This window comes from Zeus faber (genome assembly GCF_960531495.2).
Source record: "Zeus faber genome assembly, chromosome: 11".
Classification (NCBI taxonomy): domain Eukaryota; kingdom Metazoa; phylum Chordata; class Actinopteri; order Zeiformes; family Zeidae; genus Zeus; species Zeus faber.
In genome coordinates, this window is record NC_137205.1 from 13,369,333 (window position 1) to 13,394,538 (window position 25,206).

Below are 25,206 nucleotides of genomic sequence, written 5' to 3' on the forward strand. Positions count from 1 at the left end.
TCTGGTCAAACCCCATTGTATCCACCACCAGGGTAAATCTGTTTGCGTGTGTGATCCAAACAGCTGGATCATGATGCGGTGGCCCACTCGGGTGGGATTCTGCCAAGCACCAGCAAAGCGATGGGACTGATCATCTACTGTAAGGTGGAGGTGTTGCAAACCCGGGCGCCCACAGAGGATTCCTCCTCACGCTCCACACTTTAATTACATGACGTTAAGTTCAACTAAGTCAGTTATACAGTATGCAGATGTCATATTTTAATATGAAAGCAAGCAATCCAACCCAATCCCAAGTGGAAAGAGAGAAAGAAAATATATTGTTAATTTAAAAAAAGTGATTCAATATATATTCAATATATATATATATATTTCAGCTATATTATATTTCTACCCAATTGGCAAGTGTGGTATAAGTATACTTAAAATGCTGTACTTTAATATACTTGTGGAAAAAAATTGTCTTATTTATCATATATCTAAAAATGAATTTAATTATTTACGAAATTTTGCCCATCCACAGTAACCATAAAAAAAAAAAATACATAGAAGGTACAAAATATACCCGGTATACTTTCCAATAACATGCTGGTGTAGGCTTTTTTTCACTTGGGATAACAGAAGGAATTCCATAAACTCTGTTTTGACCCCGCCCACACACATACACCTGCAGAGAAAGTCCTCCAACTCAGCAACCGCCCACCCATTAAAGCGTTTATTGAATGCTTAGATAGGTGCGTTTATGTGTTTTAATGGAGTTTGAGCGTGCAACATGTTTGAATCCCCTCGTTACCCCGCAAATAAAACAGTGTTTTCATATCGTGGACCCGGGGGCACGGGGCGCTATGGCGTTATGGCGTTATGGGATGGAGTAGTGTAGTGGAAAGTGCTGGCCTAGTGGAAACCGCGAAGTAGCTATAAACAGCATTTGGTGGCGTGGCCCGCTGAGGCCGCGGCTGCTGGAGACACACCCTCGCCGCTTTCTGCCGGTCCAGCCGTTCAGACTCCCGGCCTCCTGCTGAAAACTATAATTCCCTCAAAAGCGTGCCGTTCCTTTTTTTTTTTTTAGGCCTTGTTGGCCAACCGTTGTGGTCGTGCTGGGACATTTTTGTGGGTGAACAGCGTTTTAGATGGGGGAGGAGTGGGACCTGCTTAAGAAATAATAACATGGAAATGAGGTTCCAAAGACAAAAATAATATTTATTCAATAGGTTCAAAAAAATACTGAGCGATATAAATATTACAAAAAGGAAATACTTTTTTTTTTTTTTTTTTTGTTTGTTTTGTTACCACTGTGAGTCCTGTGGTAAAGGATTGAAAATGACAGGTTTCCCAAAAGACGGAGCAGTTGAAAGTGTGTTGCTTCACAGCTGTACAGTTAAATACACAAAAATAACAGTCACTTTATTTCTATTTTTAAATAAAAAGGCTCTTAGAGAACAGGGTACGCTTTGAATCTGTCTTAACTACCAGCAATAAAGTCCCCCCCCCACAGCTCCTGTAGTTTTACCTTCGTACGTCCAAACCTTCAGCTTCCAGACCTAAGGTGAGAATATGCCACGGTAGAGGTTCTTAAAATACATGCATCCATTCATCTCCCTGCTCATCCATCTGTTCACAAAACATGTAACACATGAATCCATCCATCCATCTTGCCCAGTCTTACATACATACAGTAATGTTTACTTTGCATGAAAAGAAATTCAACCATTTCTTACCAAGTTACCGACTTTGTGTCAACTTCCACCACTATAATACTTATTTCACTAATTTCAATACTGAAGTATTTTACAGGCACAGGATTATCTCACCATCTCATATATATTTTAATGTGGCCCAAAAAAATCCTCCCCTTGTTTTCAGATCCCATCGACAGACACAACTAGTCGGCCACCGGGTGCCGGTACTTTAACCGTACTTCTCCTGTCTGTGGAATAGCTGTCAGCCTACTGCTTGCGTCTTTAACCAAAAAGGTCAAAGGTCACAAACTGATCGGACAATTGGATAAACAGTTGACTCACTCTTCCATTGCATTGCAGTAAAGACGGTGTCCAAACATGGCAAGATCTGCATATTGATTTAAACATACAAACAAAAATGACTCCCGGTGTAATGTAGTGTGAAAGCCATTTCTGAAATAACCTTAACGTTGACTTTAACTTAAAATGCACGTTATAATTCCACTTTGTCGTGACCCTTCATTGTCGGAGTCGGGGTCGGGGCAGGGATTCTGATTTTCTGGGAGGCAGTTCAGAACAACGTGCACTTTAGTTTTCCAGACAGAGCGACTGAATCAGTCCTCCAGGCAAGTAGCCACTGTGAAATACCCAAAACACTTTTTTTTTTTTTCCCCCACCACCAAATCTGTCGTGTCAGCCGTGCCAGACTGTCTCGAAAATACAAAAAAAAATAAAACGGCAGAAGACACAAAGAGCACTTGGGTTTTTCCAGCGACTGCCCGCTCTATTTTTGATCCGAGGGTCCACAGCTGGTTAATCACAGAGGGAGGGAGAGCCCACGAGTCCCTTTTCTGCTTTTCCTTTGGTTCGGGAGCGCGTATGGATGCATCCATCACTCCAGGGGAGACGAACAGAGAGAGAGGAAGAGAGAGAGAGAGAGAGAGAGAGAGAGAACTTCTCCACCGCGACGTCCAATTGCACTTGGGAGCGAGGAGGAGCTCGTCCTTCAGCACTTGGTCATGTGCTCGTCCTTCCGCAACGTCCTCGATTCGGACTTGGCGACGAGCAACCTGAGGGAGTCTCCGGAAGATCGAATGAGCTCCCTTCCACTGCGAGGGAGGGATGGAAGGAGAGAGAGAGATGGAGAGAGAGAGAGAGAGAGAGAGATGAGAACATTGTGTGCATCTTTAATGAGCTGGCTTATGGGAAAACTAAGATCATTGGATTTGTGGCAGTTACAGTATTTACTCGCAGAGGTCGTGACAGTGATTAAGTAAAGGGTTTTACAGGTTGTTGTCCTTGGGTTTAGTGCTTAAGTATTTAATCTCGGTTTTCTGAAATAAAATGCCAACGTGGCAAGATAAGGCCTGTGTTTTCCAGTGCCTTTTGTATTGCCATTTATTATATATTTTCATGAACATATGCTCAAATAAAAAAAGATTACCCAAGTGAAAAGTATTCAATTACACACAAAGTGTATTTTTTGGTACTTCTTACTTAGTTTTACAGTATGTACTAATTTAAAGCACAGCTATGGTATAATAGTCACAAATATGCTGTGTAAGAGCACTTATAAAAAGTATGTTTTTAAACATCAACCTAATTTAAACTGCACTTAGTGAGTTATGTAGTGAGGTATAACATTATATATCACACATGACAAATACATTTTTAATATACTTTATCACATCTTAAGTAGGCTGACAATTTCTACAACACACTAAGACAACACAAGGTTAGTATATGAGTTGTTAATAGATAAAAAGTATACAAAATATACTTTCAGATAACACACTACAGTAGGTGTATCAAAGTTCTGCAATATGATGGACACTGTGATTATTAAAAGACTGAAAAAGTTGTCCTGCATTTGACACCGTCCTTATCTTCAAATGAAACCACTTGAAGGTGAGAATCACAGCGAGTGTAAAGGGAAAGGTAAATTGAGACACCAGTGTCGAAAAATTACCATTAAACGCAAACAGTGGATAGATCATTTTAGCGAACCACCCAGACTATTTCCTGTTGACAGACTCTGTAGGAGGACCCTTACATGCTGTACTCCATCCCCACCAGGCTGACGCCGTTGACGGCCAGGACGCGGTCCCCCGGCCGGAGCTGCTCGCACTGGGCAGCGGGGGAGGTGGGCACCACCGACTTGACGTAGATCCCGCCCATCTTCAAGGGAGTTTTCTACACGGAAAGTTGTAAAAGAGTTGTTAAAAAAGAATACACACACAAATATATAAACATGCATACTGCACACACACACACACACACACACACACACACACACACACACACACACACACACACACACACACACACACACACACACACACACACACACACACACACACACACACACACACACACACACACAGTATATTCTCCACTAAACATTCTCCACTACAAAACAAGTCGAAAAAGTCATATAGGATGATTTTGTACTTAAATTGATCCAGTAATTACATTTGGAATGGAATTCTCTTTCAGTACAGACTGGAGCCTGTTGTTGTTGTTGTTGAGCACATATACATATTTTTCTGTGTGATTTAAAATCTTCCACTACAATCCTACCACACCAGACTGCAAATGGACAAATATTCCAAGGTAGAGCACTTAGCTAGATTGCATTGTGTGCGCTTTAAATCTGCTGAGAGTCTTATCTGATTAGACTTCTGTGAGACCCGAGCAGGCACACATGATTTGGTCTGAAGTTGCTGAAATGTGGCTTTAATCTGCTTAACGGATCCTTTGAAGGTCCCATTGCTTTGCTTATCCATAAAAGGCCAGAAAGCATCAACAGGTTAACGGATAAAGGAGGGAGAATTACCATTCCGTCTACGAGGGCCATCCCCAGACCGCGAGGCCCCCTGTGGAGCTCCACCGTGAACACTTCCTCTCTGTCCTCCGCATCCTCCGCGTTCCACTTCCTCCTCTCCGTCCCTCCGTCACCTGCACGGAGGAGGAACACAGAGAAGGTCACACCTCCCGCACCGCATCAGGCTCGAGTTCACCTCAAGTTCAGTGAACATGTGGATTAAAGTCCGGCTTCAAACTCCTGGTTCAGTCCGTCCCTTGATTCAGACATTGTTTTGTGCCGTCTGCCCTTCGGCTGTTAAGTTTGCATGGGAGGGGTTTGAAGCTGATTTTATCTGCTTTTAATGCAGTTTCGGGTAGTCAGATTGTGGATACATGTATTTTTTTTACATGTTTTTTAGATGTATGGATACTTTTTTTTATATACTGGATGTGTTTTATGTTTATTTATATGCATTTATTATTACAAGTTGTCCTATTTTTATTGCCTATTATTGGCTGAATAACACATTTCCTTCCTCTTTATTTGCTTATTTTTCGGTTTATTTTATTGTTTATAGGAAATTTTTCAGTTTATTGTATATTCCCAATTTTTCTTTGATTATTTTTCCTGTTAATCGAATATTTTTAGATTTACTTTAATTGATAATTGATCATTTTTAGGTTTATTGCATATTGCCAATTTTATCTTTATTCTATTAATTTATTATGATTGACAATTTTTTTTTATATAACAATACAATATACAAATAGATATATCATATAATGATATAACCTATGTTCCATAGAACATAAGTTCCAAACAATCTCATAACACGTGGCAAGCTGATGAATTTGTCTTGATAAGAAAAGAAAAGCAAATGCAGTGTGAACCTCAACTTTCGGGAGAGAGGGAGAGAGAGAGAGAGAGACAGAGAGAGAGAGAGAGAGAGAGGAGCTTCCTAACCTTCATCACGCCGCACTGTGATGAAGACCTCAAGCAGTCACAACACGCCGGCAGCAACAGTAACATTCCAAACCGCCCCGCTTTCATCCCACACTGCCCACTCATGCCTCCGCCCCCTCCACCCCCCAATCCCCCACGCCCCTTCACTGACATGCAGCCTGTCTGACCCCCCCCCCCACCCAAATAAAAAAAACACCCAGGACCTGCGGTGAACAATGCCTCTCTCCCGATTAAGATTCCACGCACCAATCCAACTGTAAATTCCCATGACGGGCCGGCTGCTGCCCTTTTCTCTCCTGACATCACCACCTCTCTGTAATTCTTGGGGCCAGATTAAAGGATTAGCGAAGCTTCCAAAATAACATTACCCCCGCGAGCAGTTGAAACCGCCGAGGCCGATTTTCAGGGGGGGAGGCCACGTCAAAGGCCGAGTCACCGCTGCCGCGCCGGAGATGATAGGAAACACGCCACGATCGGGGAGCAGCGAGAAGAATTACTCATCACTTTGTCGAGTATACACAGTCGTATATGATTTCACCTCCGAGCCTTATTTTCACGGACAAAATGCCCTTTCGAAAAAAAGTCCACTTTCAACGTTTCTTATTTCAGCCATTTTGCAAATTCTCTCGGAAATACAGTACTAAAAAGAGCCGTGTCCTGTCCCGAAAACAATAACGACAGGACCGGAAGCTGCCACGAGAGTAAAAGAGCCTCCTTCATGAGATGTGGAGAACAGCTTTTAAAGCCTTTCAGTTCCCGCAGCCCAGTGGGGGAGGAGGGCGGGGGAGGAGGGGGGGTCTGGCCAGGCGGCTTATTAGACCCTCGTCGAAACCGCACGGAACAACCTTCTGATATAAAGCACTTCTGATGGTCTCATTAAGATCTGAAGGAGGGATCAGCTCTAGAGTGGCAGAAAAGGACAGAAAGGGACGGAGCGGGGCGCATCTTTCGTCCTGTTTCGTCCAAATCGCAACTTTCGATACGTCAAATGAAGTGGAAAAATATGCAGATGAGATGACTTCCACTCGTTTTCCCTCGATGCAGGAACCTTGTGAAAAACAAGCGTCAAGGCCTTAAAAGAAAAAATATAAAAAAATCTTATTTTAACACGAACGCCAATTTACCACCATCAGCTTCATATATTTTGCGGAGCCGTGAGAGGGTTATCTGCAATGAGCTTTCTGTTCATTTTCTGTCACCTATTCCACGATAACACAATCACCCTGAAATAAGAAAAACAAACACAATCTTATCTCCGCCCGTTCCAGCTCACTCCCTTTTCTCAGCCGTGGCTGTGACCGCATGACGGAGCCTTCCAAAGACAATAGTGGAGCCGTGAAGGGAAACGAGGGGGGAATCCGCCCAGCGGGAGCAGTAGACCTCGCTCGGCGCTCCTGACCTCAAACAAGTCAGCCAGAGATGGGGAGAGGTGTGGAAAGGAGCTCCCACTCTGTTTTCCTGCACCGCTTTAATGCGGACCTGGCACCGGCGGGGACAAAATATGCAGCAGGTCTGTCGGGTCATGTCGCTAAATTCTTTACTTAATGGACCCCGTCAATCACAGCCGCTTAATTGGGAGGCGGAGGAACAAGCGCTCTAGGAGTTTGGAACGATGGATTTAGTTTAAGTTGACCGAGCTGCATACGTTTTACATTACTTGAATTGCGCCCCGCTGTTCGGAGGAAGCAATAAATGAGTCCCTTTGAGCTGAGGTGAGCAGGCCGTCTACGGCAAAAATCTCGGCTTGTTTTTCCTCTCGCGGTTTCTATTTTTTTGTTTAATGTCGGAGGAAAGCTCTCGGGTTCATCAATCATCCGTTGCCGTATGTCTGCAGCAAAGTTCTTTCAGCTGCTGCTGTGGCTTTAAAAGCATTACCAATTACCCATCAGCCCTCTCACGTCTACCCTCTACCCTCTCCCTCTCCGGAGTTGACAGTCCAAAAAGGTCTGAAAGGCCCGTTCTGTCGCGGGTTACCTCTCTTATTCTGCCGGGTTCGCTCCTGCAGGTCAGCCTCCAGTTCAGCAAGCTCCATTCCCTGGGGGGTGTTGGGGGGAGTCAGCAGGCAGGACGGGTCCAGTGCCAGGCTCTTATGGCAGCCCAGGTCGGCCTTGCCGGGGAGGGCGTTCTGCAGCTCCAGGTTCTTTAGCTTCTGGGTCAGCACCGCCTCGCAGCAGCTCAGGTTGGCGTTGGAGGCTGCCGCTGTAGGGGGGTTAGAGGCCACCGCGGCCCGTGGAGAGAGGCAGGTGACCGGGTCAGAGACCTCCTGGAGGCCAGGGTCTGGAAGGACGGTGACAGAGGCCAACCTGGTAGACTGGCTGTCTTCGGGCGTCCTGCTAGGCGCCTGAGGGAAAAGAGCGAGACAGGTGGGTAGGTGGGAGGGTGGAACGGCTGGTTGCATGTAAAGTCAATTGATAACAGATGGGGAAAACATCTAAAAACAAAAGAAAAAGTAAAAGGGCCGCTGCCGGCATCTCATTATACCAGTGGCATGTGGAAGTTTTTCTTAATTTTTATTTTTTACCTCCTGTGTTAGATCCGGTTCCGCTCGGGTTTCTTTGCAAGAAAGCAGTCGTATGAATTCCTGAAGGCGGCTGAGCTGCTGGAACAGGCCGGGCTCCATGATGGGCTGACCCAGCTCCAGGTGGAAGGTGTTGCTGGGCAGGATGAGCGGAGGGTGGTTGTCGAAACTCTCCAGGATGTCGGCTGCAGGGGACGCAGAGAGAGGGAGACATTACAAATCTGTGACCATAAAAGACACTCCGGATGCCACCTGGCATTGGGATTTAAAATATTGTTTGAATATAAGAAGTGGGGGGAAAAAATGGGAAGGAGATTTTGAGCGGTTCCAATGAGCTTTCATGATTTTGCGGATTTTCGTGTTTGTGGTAGTATTAGTGACGCATGACTCAAAAACGATTCACTCATAGCGAACAATCCAATGAAATGTGACGATTCAATGAGAAGCTCCTCAAGTTCCAGTCGAGTGAGAGGGCGAGCAAGAGAGAAAGAGAGAGTGTGGTTGAGTGAATCTTCGACCGCTGACTGAGCAACTGAAAATAATTACAGAGGATAATATTAATGTGGAAAAAAAGTAAGGCATTTTGCACAAGTCATATTAAATGTGACCGATTAACACTTTGCGTTCCACAAAAATAAACAATCGTGAGAATTCCATTTACACCTCAGAGCTGAAGCGACTCCTCTGGCACTTGTTCACCGGAAGTCCTCCCTCGCTCTCCTGTGATTTATACCGACCGAATCAAAGGAACGAAAGAGTCGGAAAATTAAACAAATCTATATACTGAGCGACTCTTCAAGAACAGAGTCACAAAAAAAAGAGCCGGAACTTTCACCGCTAGGTTGTATGTGTTCATAAAGCGGATGATATACAAGATATCCGACTGAATAACTCCAGAATCCAAAATGTTAAAGGAGCCACGCCACACTTTAATCCAGCAGCATAACCGTGATTCTTGTTTTGCTGTCATTCACGTGGCGGGAGTCAACACTCATCAAGGGTGGTGCATTAAGTCCACAGGCCTGGGGTGGAGGTGGCTGGGTCACGGAACAGGGCAAAAGGCCCCAGAGGGAGGGCTGTATCGGCCCGCGTAAAAGTGGCCGCGTGCGAGGAGGTGGGAGCCAGGTGCCAGCTCTCCTGCTGGGAGAGGTGGATTAGGGACGTAACCCTGAGACTGACTCTGATTGGTGGAGACAGGACGGCTCAGGGATTCAGGACTGGATTTACGCCACAGGAGAGACACCGATGTGGGTGGGGCGCCGACTGGTCCGATGTCACCCGTATGAGAGAGTGTGTGTGTGTGGGTGTGTGTTTGTGGGAAAGAGAAAGCCAGGAACAGCGAGAGGATGGAGGAAGAAAAACAAAAACAAAAAAAAAAAACAAAAAAAAAAAAGTTGGAGAGAGGAAAGAGGAAGAGAGAAAAACACAACAGATAAGAGGAGAGAGCAAGAGCAGATTATAAGAAAGAGGTAGTGAAGGAAACAGAGCGCGATACAGGGGTGTACATTGTGTCTCCTCATACAGTACATGCTCACGATAAGACCTTTTAATATGGGTTGATAGTAACTGTGAACGTGGAAGGAGAACGAAAATAAGAGACAGAAAGAGAAAGGGAGAGACGGCCAGAGACAGGAACTCACCGGTCCTAGCCACGTCCTCTGCGTCTTCTGGCGTGGGACTCCACCCGGGGGGGCAGGTCCTGCCACAGTTGTACTCCTGCAGCATGTGGTGCAGTTGGGCAGGATTCAGCGCAGCAAACTCGGCCCTGAGGGAGATCCACGACGCCTGGAACGAACACGAACACACACGAACACGAACACACACGAACACACGAACACACACACACACACACACACACACACACACACACACACACACACACACACACACACACACACACACACACACACACACACACACACACACACACACACACCAGGTGTTAAAATGACAGGCAGGGAAAACTGTACATTTCCACAGTGTTTACTTTGACAGAAAGAGTCATTTGAGCTCCATTCAAAAAGGTACAGTCACTTCATTACACTGCAACGGTGCCTGTCATAAAAAGCCAGAGTTGGATTTCAGTATTTGCTTCTTCTTCCTTATTTTGGATGGTGCTGACTCACAGCTTCCTGATAAAGCACTTCAACTTGATCAATTTTATTATTGTTTGATGACTAAGACACCAAATGACACACACACACACACACACACACACGCACACACGTGTGCACACACACGTGAGTCAATATTTTGTGAGGTCATTCCGACAACTCATCCAATGAGTTTTAATTACGGCTGGTGGAAATGGGAGGTTGCGCAGACATGCCGGGACAAAACAATGGCACCGTGGGATAAGTACCCATGAGATATCCTTCCTCTGTGACGCACGGAGTTCAGTAAAAGTTTAACGGCGTCCAACAAAAAGAATGCATTTTTTGAACGTCACTTTCGAACCTTCAACCCCTACCGAGATTGAAAGTAGATGTCGAGCGAGGTCGATTTCTCCGATGTTGTGTTCGTTTTGGTCTTGTGCCGTCTTCCCTACAGCAGGCAACCGAGGACAACAGAAACCGCACCACGTCCCTGTAATGTCATTTCCAGCCTCGCCGGCACACCACTTCAAGTCTGACGGTCCAGGGGTTCCAGATGGAAAACTCTGCCGAGGGTGTGTGCTCCGTTTTTCTCCGCCACAAAGTGACCTCATGCGACGGGAGGGATACATTAAAACCACCAGCTTCCTAGCAACCATCCAATCTCACGGGCAGAGTGGAGCCAAGAGCGAGACGTTTCAGGCTGGTACCGAGGCTGCTCGCCATACGCTAAAAACAAGTGCTTAGTCGCCCCCCACAATGAATTCAATATAAATTCCGACCATGAGGGAAGGTGTCATAATGTTTAAGTGAGTATATATATATATATATATATATATATATATATATATATATATATATATATATATATATATATATATATATATATATAGAGTTAACAGTTATTAATAGACCCTTTTGTGTGACTTCCTTGTTCAATGCAATGTGCAGTTTGTGTAAAATGTGCAATTTAACGTAAGTTTGATCCGTCCAAACGTCTACAACAAGCTGCAGTTCTCATAACAACAGCATCCAAAGGGGGGAAAAAAGCAGAACAATGCAATAAACCGAATTCTAGCGGAATTCTACCTTTGATAAAGTGCACTATCAGTGGCAACGAGATTACAGCCCTAATCTACAACACCAGATGGCTCTTATCTGCCCGGTTCCCATAAACCTGAGAAGGAAACAAATCGGCTGCTGCCGTTTGTGTGAGAGAATGTGAACTTTGTTCCATCGTACCTGAGTTGTTTTATGTGGCAGTCTTTATATATATATATATATATATATATATATATTTCGGAATACGAGGCTGCGTCTTTTTTAACGAGCTGCACGGGGGCTCAGCTTCACGGAGGAAACAAGATGAAGGCACTCAAGCCATGACGGGCAAACACATTTGCGTGCCAACCCGTAGTAGACGCCCTTAGTAGTCTATGATTCCTAGAAAATACAAGGTCAGAAATAGAGGAAACTAATTGTTATGAAAGCTTCATCTTGAGTCATATGAGCATCGTAGGACATTCCTCTCAGCTGAGACAGCGTGACCGTCTTGGGTCATAGTGAAGTTCCACCTTTTCCCCAAACTTGTCACATTCCTGGACCTTACATCCAAACTGATATCCAACGGACACTTCACACCAAACAGCAGACCGATAAACGACCTCATTGACACCGGCAGTGAGACGGTGAGGAAGGAAGAGAGAGGATGGTGTCCGACCTGCAGGAGGGTTTCCTTGGGCGTCGCCAGAAGATTGACGGCGGCGGAGAGCTTCTGGAAGAACTCCGTGGCCAGATCGCCGAGGCCCGCACTCTGAACCCAGTCCATCAGCAGGTCCAGGTTGGCCCTGATCTGGACCCCGCGGGACCACTGGTAAAAGCCACCTCCGGAACCTGAGGAGAAAGACGACACATGGAATGCGCTATCAACCTCTTGGCTCCGGGCTCTCCGGGAGCGGCAAAAGGCCGGGTCACGTTACCTCTCTCCATGAGGGCGTTGAAGAGCGACGCGTTGGTGAAGAAGAACAGGTAGGCGCAGAGCTGCAGGCAGATGTCCGGATGGACCTGGAAGGCGTTGAGCAGCTTCAGAGCCTCCTGCAACAACTCCAGGATCCCACCGACGCCATCGGGAACTCGGAGCTGACCGCTGTCCGTGAACGGGTTGCCCTCCAGAAGACCCGGCAACGTGGAGTACATAGTCTGCGAGGAGAACGGGCATTTATGTTTCTGCTACGAGAGCTGTCCGATAGAATTGCCCAAAGACACTTAACACTTAAATTGAGTGTACTGTATGTTATAAGTTCATTAGAGGGTTTACATTGGGTCGATAGGCTCCTCAATGTTCTAAATGGAAACATTTAAAATAAAAAATAAATCGCAGCCAAGTCTAGCTCAGAAGTAGAGTCAAAGGAAATGAACCATAGAAAGACGAAAGGGAGACAGACCACAGAGTCCTTGTTAATGTCTGCTACTGACATAACTGGCTTTAAACGCCATATGGGAATCATAGCAGCACCAGGCCACCAGAAAGTCATTGCTTAAAGAAACGAAGCACAATAAGTCCCCACTAGTCCTAACCCTTGCTGATCATGGCCCAAGACAGAGATTTGGAGAATGGCATTATCAGTGACTACATGTTGCGACTCTGCCGCAGGGAGGCCCAGTAAGGAAAGTAAATGAAACATTTTTTCCCCGTCCAGTCCGGTGCTGCAGTTTGTACAGGACATAATGGTTCAGAGAGCGAAATACATTCAGAGAGGACACAGGAAATCAGGCCAGAAAGCCTGTTTCCCCGTAAAAACAGAGGAAAGGGAGAATGGAATAAACCGGGCCTGGAACATTACCTAAAAGTGCAATCACAGCCAACAATATCAGTCTTAATGGGAGATTAAATCTCATAATGACCCAAACATTTCACCTATTTCCTAAAAACAAGGATAAATAACTGTGTTTGAAATTGCTTTTCAATGTATAATGACGTAGGCCGTTATCTAACAAGCAAAGTGCAAGACATTCTATGAGGCACAATTCTTCTTTCGTTAAACACCGGTTTGTCGTTAGTTCTCAGATCCTGCTCTTATCACTGGAATTCCTTCTGACACAGCTCTTCCATTGTTTGAGACCCATGACATCACTTAGTACACACACACACACACACACACACACACACACACACACACACACACACACACACACACACACACACACACACACACACACACACACACACACACACACAGCCATAAAACCCAGGTTGTTAATTCACAGAAACACAGCATTCCTGACATTACACGTAAGACTGATAACTGTACCGTCAGGTGCTGCTCAAGTGTTAGATGGTGGATGTGGGAAAAACAGCGCTTGTAGGTCGTGTTCCAAGCCATTCACCCATTTACAAGATAAGCAACTACTTAGGGTATCTGCAATTTTGCAAGGCTGCAATGGCGATTAAACCGACAAACACAAATCACATCTGGCACACTGGGACAGTCCCACAGTAAGTGTGTTAATGTAACGTGACGAGCCACGATCTAAATGATACCTCAATGTCATATTTTAACATAACATCCACAGAGAGTTTACACATTGGAATGAGGAGTCTTATTTCCACTGTGGAATCTCTCCTGCGTTCTCCACTGGTTTCTGTTACGAACCGCTCGTCTTCCACAGCAGGAAACACACGTCTCACCAGGGCTGCGAACCTCACCCCGTTTCCTTACCCCACACAGTCAGTCTTGTCGCCGAGCTACCAATCCATGAAATGTACCATTGGGTGTTTTTACAACGGTGTGTGTACGGGGTAAAATGGATTGTGAAATTTCATGTAAATGGTTCCTGGAAAAACCGGCCCGGTCTCATGAGATCATCGTCAAAATGTGACGCTTTATGGAAACGGTGACGACGATTACATCGTGAACTGATGAAAAAACAAAAAATTCACAATGACATCACAGGCAAATGTCAAAACTCTTCCAGGGAAACTCTTCCTTCCTCGACTCTACCTGAACTCTACATGATGTCTGGATATTAACCCACTGTGTTCCACCCCCTATTTTGCTCTGAGATGTGGCGGTCAGGCTGCTTCGAGCTGCCGGGATCGGGTCTGAGGAGGACCACTTCCCCGGAGGCGTCCACCTGTGGCACTCTGCACCAGCGAATACACTGTCATACTGTCACGCTTTGAAATTGCATAGTATACAGTAGAAGTACAATATCCTATGGTTTGTCATATTAGATAAATTGACATCCATGAAAGGGGATCGCTCTTCTGTGGCCCCTTCTCAAGGTTTCTCCCTATTTTTTCCCCCCAGAAGGGCTTTTCTTGGAGTTTTTCCTTTCCCAAATGAGGGTTCAGACCAGGGGACGCCATTCATTTCTATGTGAAATGTGGGTTTGTGAAGCCCTTTCAGACTGTATTGTGATTAAGGGCCATATAAATAAACTATTGACTTGACTATACTCTATTCTACTTTGCCTCTTCTCTACAGCAATGTGATGGGGGGGAATCCACAATTTCCCTAAACATTTTGACATAAATATGGTATTAATTGATTGTTACATTTGTTGATATAAAGATAAAATATGTTATAATATCAAATAAAAGGTTGGCAGTTCTTTGAGGTCTTACTATGAATGCAAACAATTACCCATTTGACTGGATTATCCCTAGTTACTGCAAATTTTGTAACTAGGGATGCTAATTTCACAACTCTTTTATGACGGATAGCCGACCCTCGTTAACTGATCTTTAACCATTATCTGACAATGTTAAAATATTAGGGCACTTTCCCCTGAAAAATGTAATTCAGTGTTTTTCCATTGGACTTTACAAATTATAATTCGAAGAAAAAAAAAGCAAAAGGTATATACGCAAACAGAGCTCTCCGTGTGATAGTGGAGAGACGTGGAGCTATTCCTCCAAATAAAACGTCTAAAAACAGTGTGTTTTTAGTTGTTTCATTTGGAGGGAATATCACCACAATCGAATATTTGCATTGAACAGCCGAATCTGATTAGACTGACAAAACTTCTGAGTCGGGTACAGTGCTAGAAATAATTTATGATAATAATCGGACACACACCAAATAAACCCCCCATATGTTTAGTGGACTGACCCTTCACAGTGATGAGCGGAGCAACTGAAAAGTTTTGTTTCTCCAGAAGCCCCTGAACGTAAGATGGAAGACAGTCAATGATAAATAACCAATGATTATCGTGGTGATATTTCATATCATTCCTGCAACTTTCACCAGCAAAAAAATCCAACAGAAAAATAAATAAATAAATAAATAAATAAATAAATAAATAAATAATAATAATAATAATAATAATAATAATAAAATAATAATAATAATAATAATAAAATAATAAAATAATAATAATAATATATATATATATATATATATATATATATATAATTATTACATGACTGTGGGTTGTGGCACTCGTCACAGCCCATGAGTTGTTATTAAGAAATTGATTGTATAGCCTATTTTTCTCTTACCATGCAATAAACTTTTTTTTAAATGACTTATTTTTTCCTAATTCTTTTTAACTGTCCAACTGATAGTATTAAAATTGGTCAAAATTCACATCCCTAGATGTAACCAAACATCTCATTTAGCAAATCAGCACATGTTGGCATGGTAGATGTAAAGTGTGGAAAAAACGGCCTGGGTCCAAAATGGTTAGAGCGGAGCTGGCACTGCTCTCCAGCTGACGTTAATTCCCTCTTACCAGTGGGAAGGCACGACCTCCAACGCTTTCAAGTGCGTTTTACTGGAGTTGTAAACACGAGCCTCTCCGGTGCATTGAGCCGACCCCTCAGTCATAAATACCACCAGAAAGGATGCTGCTGGGAAGCGCTGTGTGCCCTTACCGCTGTTGTACGGCGAGCAGCTTCCCTTGCTCGGCTTATTCCTCTCCGTGTAATAACTAGGAGGAAAGGGATGGTAATTCCTTTCAAAAACAACCATCAGCTGCATGTGAACACCAGATTGCGCCGTTTTGGTTCATTTTTATTTATCAGTGAGTAAAAGCCGTCCTGTATGGTGCAGGGGGCAGAAACCGCCTTCCTGCCCAAATGGAAACCAGCACACAAACAGTTCCTGTTTACCCCTCCCCTCCTATTGCTTAAACAAACCAATGGTCACGGTTGTCAAGGTTACCGGCCTCTCCGGGGGCCCCGGCTCTGAGTTTACCGAGGTGTGGTCTGAGATGTGACAGCCGTCGCGGTGTTTATAAGCCACATGGCACTTTTTAATAAACATCAAAAACGGGGGAAAACCCATAAATCGAGTCTGGTAAAGGTTGGTTTACAGGGCGGCGTCTTCTTGCATTGTTAAAACAGAGGAGAACTGACAGCTTTTTTTTTTTTCGCCCACACCAAGCATCTCCAGGCCCCGCGTGAACACAAATCCAACACGGTGCCGAAAAAAATCCCCCCGGGATGTTTATTTTGATTGTGGTTCTCACCCAAATCAGGGAGTCCGTTTTTTTTTGCTTTTAAACAAACAGTCGTAACTTTAGAAGACCGGCTAGGCGCTGTTTTTTTTAGTTTTTTTAAATTTTATTAATTTTTTTATTCCTGAGGGAAACGACAGACGCTGTATCTGACTGGCCCTTCCTGGTGCTAGGAAGAGTCTGCCTGGACACTTTGGCTCGAAATGGTTTTCGCTTGGAATGAGCACAATCAAAACGGTAATCCCACGCCGTCATGCAGGTGTAGTCCAACGTCAGACATTGAGCCTTTCAAAATGCACACCGGGTGAGGGTTAAAATACCTTGGTCAGGTAATAAACGGACTGCTGGAAGGTGAACATGATGACTTCCTCCAGGACCGTCATGGCCTCCTCGCAGGCCGTCCGGGTGGCTGACATCTCAGAGTCAAAGTGGACTGGCGGGGTGACACAGATTGAACACAACTCAAAACAGTATACCAGGTGGTGTAAAAAAAATAAAATAGAAAATAATTAAAAAAAAAAAAGATTTGTTCACATGTCAAAAGCAACATCGCTGCAGTACAATTTATGAAATAGGGTTAAAACGAAATCAGTTTGTTTCCATTTCTTCTGACTTTAAACTCAGCAATACATCTAATGATTTAACAAGGTCTGAATTAAGATGTATTGCAATAGGACATTATAGACCTTGTAGTAACTTAGTAATAACACTGTAATAATTTAGACCTACTCATCCACTGTTATCCATATTATACCCATACCAGTGTATACACATTTATTCATCTTGTACTGAATATCATGTCTCATGTCTATACCCACGGCCAGTACCAGCATCCATACTGCCACACAGACATGTGACCAAGTCCCTTTTATCCAGGTCACAAGTAAGTCTCAAGTCATTTGGTCCAAGTCTCAAGCCAGTCCCATGTCATTTTCCCTTGGGTTAGTCAAGTCAAGTCCATTGACAGGTTATGTCGAGTCAAGTCCCAAGTCAAGTCGCCCCCCCCCCCCCAAAATCGCTCTTTATAAAGAAAAAGACAAAGTATTAGTAGCTGCCTAATAATGATATTAGTGATTGATTATTGGCCAATTTATCTAACCCCTTCAAAAAGCATGACAATGAATTGAATTTGTATTATAATCATTGAAATACAGTACATGTGATCAAACATTAACTTTATAAAAGCTTATATCTTCTTTATTTCTTCTCATTCTAAAAATATTCGCTCCCCATCACTTTTACACAGTGAAATACTGACATCAAACTTTGTCACATTCCGCCCCTGTCCGTCTGTCCGCCTTATTTTGGTGAGTAGTATACAACAAATAAGTACAAAATACAGAATCAATGTTTTTTGTTTATTATACTTGTTTAAAAATCGGGACACATCGGCTGCATAACTGCCGACCCCATGTGGTCAAAAAGGTAAAATAATGACCGATATCGATCAGGCTTTTATACCATTTCCGACCGACCAGGGTACCTTTTTGTTTGTCCATCACGTTTCAGTTCAAGGTTTCAGTGAATTAAAGTGAACACAAACAAGTCATTCGAGTCATCATCTCTCAGGTCAAGTCAAGTCACGAGTCTTTAACTTCCAAGTCCAAGTCGAGTCTCAAGTCATATAAATGTATTTATTTTCATCAAAACAATGACTCGAGTGGACTTGAGTCCAGGTCACAATGACTCGAGTCCACATCTCTGCTGCCACCCCTCCCACAGCGTTTTAGTTTGTCTTGTGCCTAGAACACAATTAGTATATTCTGCATATTTTTTGTATATTAAATATATAGTTAAGCTTTTTTGGTTATTGTCTGTACCACAGTGTACCAATTCTTACCAAGACAAATTCCTCGTATATGAAAATGCTCATAATCATAAACTGATTATGATTCTGGTTTAAATTGAGATTAGTACTGTAGATCGTCTCCCAGACCCTCTGTACCTTGGTCCTCCTGGTCCCGCCTCCAGGGCAGCAGCTGTGGAACCTCGCGTTGAACGAAGTGCAGCAGCTCGATGGAGTTGGCCATCCACAGCAGCAGCGGACACAGACCTGGGACCAGCACATCAATGCTCGGCGGCTGGAGCTGCTCCTGGGGCGGACCGTCGCTGGGGCAACTGGAGAGGAAGGAACCAGCGTTTAACCACCTTGGTGGTACACACATCCACACGCTACTTAATCTGTTCTCACATAAAATATCATTCTATATAAAATAAAAAGCAAAACAACCACATTGACTCTGAGTTACTCTTGTGATCGTGCGTTGTTGGGTCAACCCATTTAGGTTTATTTTGAACTCTAACGAAATGCACTTCGGTCACCACATTTAAAAATGCAGATTTAGACTAACCACAACCTGCTTTCATAGCACTTTTCACACTTTGTTACATTGAATAACTTCACTTCATACAAGGCGTGTCCTACTATCACATTTACTTCATTGCATGGCTTCATTATGGCAACTAAGAAGTGGATATTGGAATCCTGACCCATTCCCAGCTGTTTCTATTCCATTACTAACTTAGAGCAACCAAGTTTATTTCTCTTTAAATACACTCATTGCATAAACTTCATTTCGGTTCTCTCCTGAATTCATCCCCTTGTATTCAGACAGTTAAGCTTTGGTGTTGGGTGTCATTCCTCATCAGTGGCAGCAGATGCTAAATGACACTCTGCTCCTTGCAACCGGTCATTGTCATGCATTTCTGGGGCGTTCTGAAAATAGTTGTAGTTTAGAGGCTACTCACGTTTCTGGCTGGATCGCTGCAAGTTCCTTTGTCTTCTCCTGAGAGGGGGAACACAGATAGAGAAAACATCCAGTTAACAAACACCGGCCTACCTTGACACATTTGATTGCGTTCTTTTCTTTACCGCACTCCGGGGGAATACGGTGTTGAATACGTGTGGCTCAACATTTGGTTTATTTGAGATTCCATTACGCCCAGGATGAGCTGTCTGACTCACCCACATGACCAGCTGGATCTGGCCGGCTATCTGGAGAAGCAGCTTCCTGAAGTGTGTTGGCTCGAAGGTGGCCACTGAGTGCTGGATGCACAGGCACAGGAGGAACGCGGGCGTCAGTTTGGGTCCGTCCTTGCTGGCCTCCGACATGTCCAAGATCTCCTGCAGGACCCTGTCCTCCTGCTTCAGCGTGTAGCTCAGGGAGGCCACAGCCCCCTCCGAGTCCCTCCACCGAGGCGGCGCGGGCCTTCCGTCGAGCCTTTTGCCCGAAAAGGAAGAGCCGCAGGAGAAACACGATGAAGACGGCGGCTTGGTTTGGTCGTCCGGGCAAAGCCTGGCCAACCATGGAGGGGTCTGAGGCTGGCCCGACGTGCTGGTAGGGTCCTTAAACATGAACAGGTAGTGTTTCCCCAAGCCCACCAGGTCCCCGGGACTCAGCTCGACCTCCTCCTTGAGCTGAAAGCCGTTCCTGGTGACAGGAGCACCGTGGAGGGGCTTCAACATTGTCAGTGTCTGTTTGGCCTCCCCCGTGGAGTCCAGCCGCCGGATAGAGCAGTGCTGGGGCAACACGTCGGGGGCAAAGAGGAGGATGTCCACCTTCAACCTTTCCTCATCCTCGCCATTGCTGTGCTCCCTGCAGCAGCCAAAGATGGTGGTGGTCCCACTCATCAGGTAAATGACAAAATCCTGCAGGAAGGGGGGAGGAGGGGTCAATCAAGAGGCGAGGGACCACCTATTGTAAGACCATTGTCTTATTTATAATTCTAGATGTTGATTCAAACATTCTATTCATCAGCTGTCAGTTTCAGAAAGTTCAGAAAATATCCACTGATAGACGCAGCGTCTTGGGATTCAACCAGTGACATGAACAGCCTGCATGATATTCTGGGTGGGAGAAAACAGGATCAGCCAGCAAGCACAGCCTGTGATGGCAGCGTGAGGCGGTACAGGAATGGAAGGCTTAGGCATGAGCGGGCGATGTCGGTGAGAACAGAAATACCACAGCCCTAAGACTATTACCAAAGGTGATGATACAGTATCATCCCTGAGGAGCCAGACATCCTATCAGGCCGAGAGGCCCGAGCGAAGGTGCGTGTAATCCATGAGTAAGAGGTAGGCGTTGAAAAGCAGACAACGGGTTCTTTGGCAAGGATACTAATAAAATGTGCTAGAGCGGCCCTTCCAACTGTTGAAAAGGGTTGTTGTTGATTTCATCCTCCCAAAGCCTACGGGAGTACATTTATATAGTTTGATGCATATGGTCATACCACACATGAGCACTCAAAGATATAGCCAACAAATGCTGTAAAACAAAACTGCTAAGCTGACATTCCACGCAAAAACACAAAACACAAACTCCACGTTTAAGTACATTTCAATTTCTTTAAGTAATGGAAATCTAAATGGATCTATAATGGTTTATTTTGAAAGGCAGCATAAGAACACTCAATACATACAGTAATGTTGGCAAAATTAAAAAAAAAAAAACAGTTGAGAAAGATGGGAACTACTAAGTTCGTAGCATGCAAATGATTATCAATTTCTAATATTCTATCATATCGAACACAAAACTTGCGGAGTCCAATCAACTGATTTTCTTCCACGACAGATCTACAGTGCTTGTAATTTTTTTTTGTTTAATTCAAGCCTTTCATTGAAGTGTATTGTTGGAGAGCAAAGCGGCAAATATCGGTCATGGTGCTTGCTGTGGGGCACTCTGTATCCTGCACGCTCAGCAATCTCCACGGCCAGGCACAAAAAAAAAAAAGAAAAGAAAAGAAAAAAAAACACGGGGTGGGGGACGACAACAAAACAGAGCTTCCTGTTCGTGGGAATGCTCAGAGTTCAGGCAACAGCTTCACTCACTCGCAAACAAGAGAATCAAACCGGGGGAATAAAGGAAAACAAATATGACTGCCGGGGGTCGGCACAGGGTTTGACAAAGGAGATTCTCGGCATAGTTTCTCTCCCGTTCACCCCCTGCTGGGCATCGCCTATGTCGGTTCGTTAACATTCCTCCACCCTTTTCCTACAAGTACAGAGCCATTACCCTCTCACAGCGGATAAGGGATCGTTCCGTATCCTCTCATTCAGGAACGGTGACGGACACTTTGTCGCTGTCTGGGAAACTCACTGAGCCCTTTAAGCGAGTGAAGTCACCTTTCCCCAACACACCTGTCTTACCCTCCAGTAATCCCTAGTGAAAGCGTGTCTCCTTCCTCCTCTGCCCTGTTATGCACCGGTGACCTAAGTCCTACAGACTCCCTGACCCCGGGATTTTCTCCACACGGGTTCTTAACCTAAGGCGCTCAGTCAGACACTGTCCTCAGTGGCAAAATGTCCTTGTTTACATCCAGGTGTCTCTGGAAAGCATACGTTTTTCCTCCTTTCACCTCTCGCGAAACGGTCAAGGCGCTTTAATGAGCTTGTCGGCCAAACCCGGTAAACCTTCCTCTACGCAATAAACAGGATTATGTTTCCTACCTTTAACTAACCAGAAAAGACGTAACCATCCCCTGAAGCGCCCTCTATTGGGTCAGTTAATTGATAGCTCCACAACAAACATGCATGGATTTCTCTCAGGACTGTGCCCCCGGGCTCACCTGTCTGTGGTTGTAACCTTGGAGGAGGAGGAAGTATGGGAAGTCAAAGGGCGGGTGGATGGAATACTGGGTGGCGTTGTCGTCGCTGCTCTCCGTTTCCTCCTTCTCCATGCCGAGCTGGAGCACCTCCTTGTCGGCCTCCGCCTCGGGGTCCTCCCGGAGTGCGCTCTGCTGGACTCGGCTGGCCTCCTTCCCCATGGCCGACAAGTCCATCTCGCTGAGGCTCCTCCAGATCCCCTCTCTGTCGCCGTCTTCCCCGCTGCCGTCCACGAACAGGGAGGCCACCCTGGATCGCCCCCTCTGGAGCTTCCGTGCCTGGGCATTGATGCCTGAATGGAGAGGACCAGTAGCAAGAGTCAGAACCGTGTGCATCAGATATGCGTTCTTTTCAAAAATGTCATGATCTGATTGTCTCCACTAGATCGAATGGACCATTACATGTCTCTGACGAGCCTGTCATATACAGAGTCACCCAAAGAGTTCCCCCTGAAAACACCTAAAAAGGGGAGGTTGATTTCTTTTTTGGCACTTATTCAAATCCAACATGGCCAGAGGAAGCAGAGGAAATGGGCAGAGAAAGTGAGTAGAGGTTGCTTATATCTGATAGCAACAGCCGCCCCTACGGTCTGACGCAACACAAACACTATTCAGTTCTCTTGGTGCCGTTAAGCACCATGGAATGTCCAGTGCACCAAGCTTCACACCCTGCTCTCTGTCCAACTACGGAAGTCAGTGTTTTCCAACATTGTCCCCTCTGCGGCGTGACAGCCGGGCAGCCCAAAGCCACAGGACTACTGGGTCAGGCTCCCCTGATCTGGCAGTAGTGGGAGAACAGGGGGGCGGAGGGGTGGAAATACAACAGCACAGAATCATGAGCAACTACACCAAGCTTGTGCCAATTTCAACACGGCCCAAAACTGCCCCCCAACCCCCCGGCGTGCAGGAAGTAAGCTGTGGCAGAAAGAACAACAAACTGGAGAGCGCGCACGGACAGAGCTCCCGGCGGCTGCCAGAGTGTGTGCTGGAAGGGACCGCCCTGCGCCCCCCGATGCTCCAGGGGGTCGGGATGGAACCTTGCAATAAAACAAAGATAAGAGGAGTTTGCCGTGGGGCTTTGGTTTTGGTGGGTGGGGGACCATCTCCAGCCACGGCTTTTGTTTCCGTTTGACCTCTCACATGCCTGCCACCTCCTCTGCTGTGTCTGGTGATAAGCCGGACAATGAGGGCTGTCACCCTGCTATAAGGGAGACGAGGATAAAGGCTCCCCATGCCAACCAAACAGAGTGATTGATTACCAGGCGTAAGGACGCGAAAGAGTTACAGAGTTGAGTCCTTCTTCGTCGATGCAAATCGGATCCGATTTTGTTCTCCTGCACCATCTCGTAAGCGTGTACACAATCTTAAACAGCACAAGTCTTTTGCATACTGTGTACCTGCTGTGATTGTGTCCGTATCCTTTGCGCTCAGCTCCTCTATGCTCCTTTTCCTCTGGATTTCGAATCGTCGGGAGAAGCCTTCCTTGGGTTTCCAAAGGGATTGCAACATGAGGGGCTTCTCGTGGTCACCCACCACCCGGAAGCACTCCCTCTTCCACTGGAGGTCCGCCCCGGTCTGGCCAATCACATCACACAAAACATATTCACCCGCGTCTTCCTGTTCCAGACAGTACCTGAGGACACATCAGAAACACAGTCAGGTGGACTGGGTGATACAAGTGTAATAAGGGCTCTGGGAATACAAGTCAACCACTAAATGACTATTCTTTGTCAGTCGTTACCTCTCCAGGGCCTCTTTGACCAGTTCCTTTGCACTGGACCGAGTCGTGGCCAGCACACTCTTGTAGTTGGTCCCCTGGCAGATGTCACTGCCGAATATTTTCAGGATTCCAGGAGCAGACATTTGGCTGGACAGCTCTGCCGGGTCGTCTTGAGCCTGGAGGTCCCCGGCCATACTTCTGCTTCCAGGAGCCCGCCGCCCACTGTCCCTCAGGTTGGGGCTCCGGTTGAAGACAGTGGACAGCCTGTTGTTGTGGCGGCGGATTTTGCTTTTGGCCGGCTGCCTGACACCCACACTCTCTGCTGAACGAGTAGTGGAGTCTGAATTGTTGGATCTGAGAAGGGGTCAGAGGGGATAAACATGAGGGAAGAAATGGGGACTGTCGAGCAGAGTTCCAGCGGCAGTCTAATCTCATAAAACCGCCTGCGTTGGGTGGATTACAAGTCCCAGAATTCCATTTGAAACCCTCGTCTTCGCTCTAAGACGTCGCTTTCCTTTCTCCGCAGCGGATTTCGCCAAACGCATTCTTCCGATGGAGTCGTTGATTTAGCCGGAGGGAGGGGTCGTTTTTTGTTTTTTTTTGTGAACGTCCATCCATATCGACAGTTTACTGACCGCAACGAGCATTCGCCGTGACTGCCATTCACTTTTTGTGTGAATCAGTGCATTCCTACCGGCGAAAGGCGGACCCCGCCACCAACAATGGAAACAGCATACAGAGGAGCACACGCATAATGCAAGTACATAAAATGGCTTTTTATGACAATGCGCCAGATAAACAACGGATCAAAGATGGGATAAACGGGATAAAATAACCGCACGGATTACCGCTTTAATGAACCTTTACGTGTACTCTTGTCTTATGCACCAAATGAATGAAAATGTGACTTACTGCACAGAGCCATTGCTTGGCTTCCTCCCCAGCTTGGCCAGGCGTTTCTTTGGAGAGCCGATCAGCAAGCCCACCGGGAAGTTGAGGGCTTGCTTGGACAGATGACCGCTCCTCTCCTCCGAAATCATTTTGCTGCGTTTACTCTGACACGAACACGAACGCGCGCACGGAAATGCAGAGGAAAACAATCAGCAACGCGCCATTCAAGTCCATGGCGGTGATTCCCACCCGGAATCTGACTCCAGAGAAAGGAACTCCAGGGTTTGGGTTTTGTTTGTACGCGGCGGCGTGTCCCCTTCCACGTCGACGGCGTGGCAAATGTTGCGCGAAACGACCCGGATCCCGAGTCACAGTCGCGTGGAATGGTTTCTAGAACCTAAAAAGTTTGGTTTACATCCCGCTCGGCCGCGTTAAACCTTTATCTCAGGGGGAGAGGGGGTGTGGGGGGGGATAAA

At 45.7% G+C, this 25,206-nt stretch overlaps 1 protein-coding gene across 1 annotated transcript; it reads right to left on the minus strand.

Moving 5' to 3' along the window:
• Positions 1-1,213: 1,213 nt before the first annotated feature.
• On the minus strand, positions 1,214-25,206 carry radil2a (Ras association and DIL domains 2a). Its single transcript, XM_080009748.1, has 16 exons — positions 24,752-25,206; positions 23,861-24,193; positions 23,517-23,752; positions 22,084-22,412; positions 19,484-20,167; positions 19,267-19,304; positions 18,464-18,636; positions 16,839-16,951; positions 12,036-12,255; positions 11,777-11,949; positions 9,604-9,748; positions 7,967-8,148; positions 7,420-7,786; positions 4,513-4,634; positions 3,730-3,869; positions 1,214-2,785 (listed from the first exon to the last, which is right to left on the minus strand). The coding sequence occupies exons 1-16, from the start codon at positions 24,877-24,879 to the stop codon at positions 2,683-2,685; spliced, it is 3,486 nt and encodes a 1,161-aa protein (XP_079865874.1). The 5' UTR covers positions 24,880-25,206; the 3' UTR covers positions 1,214-2,682.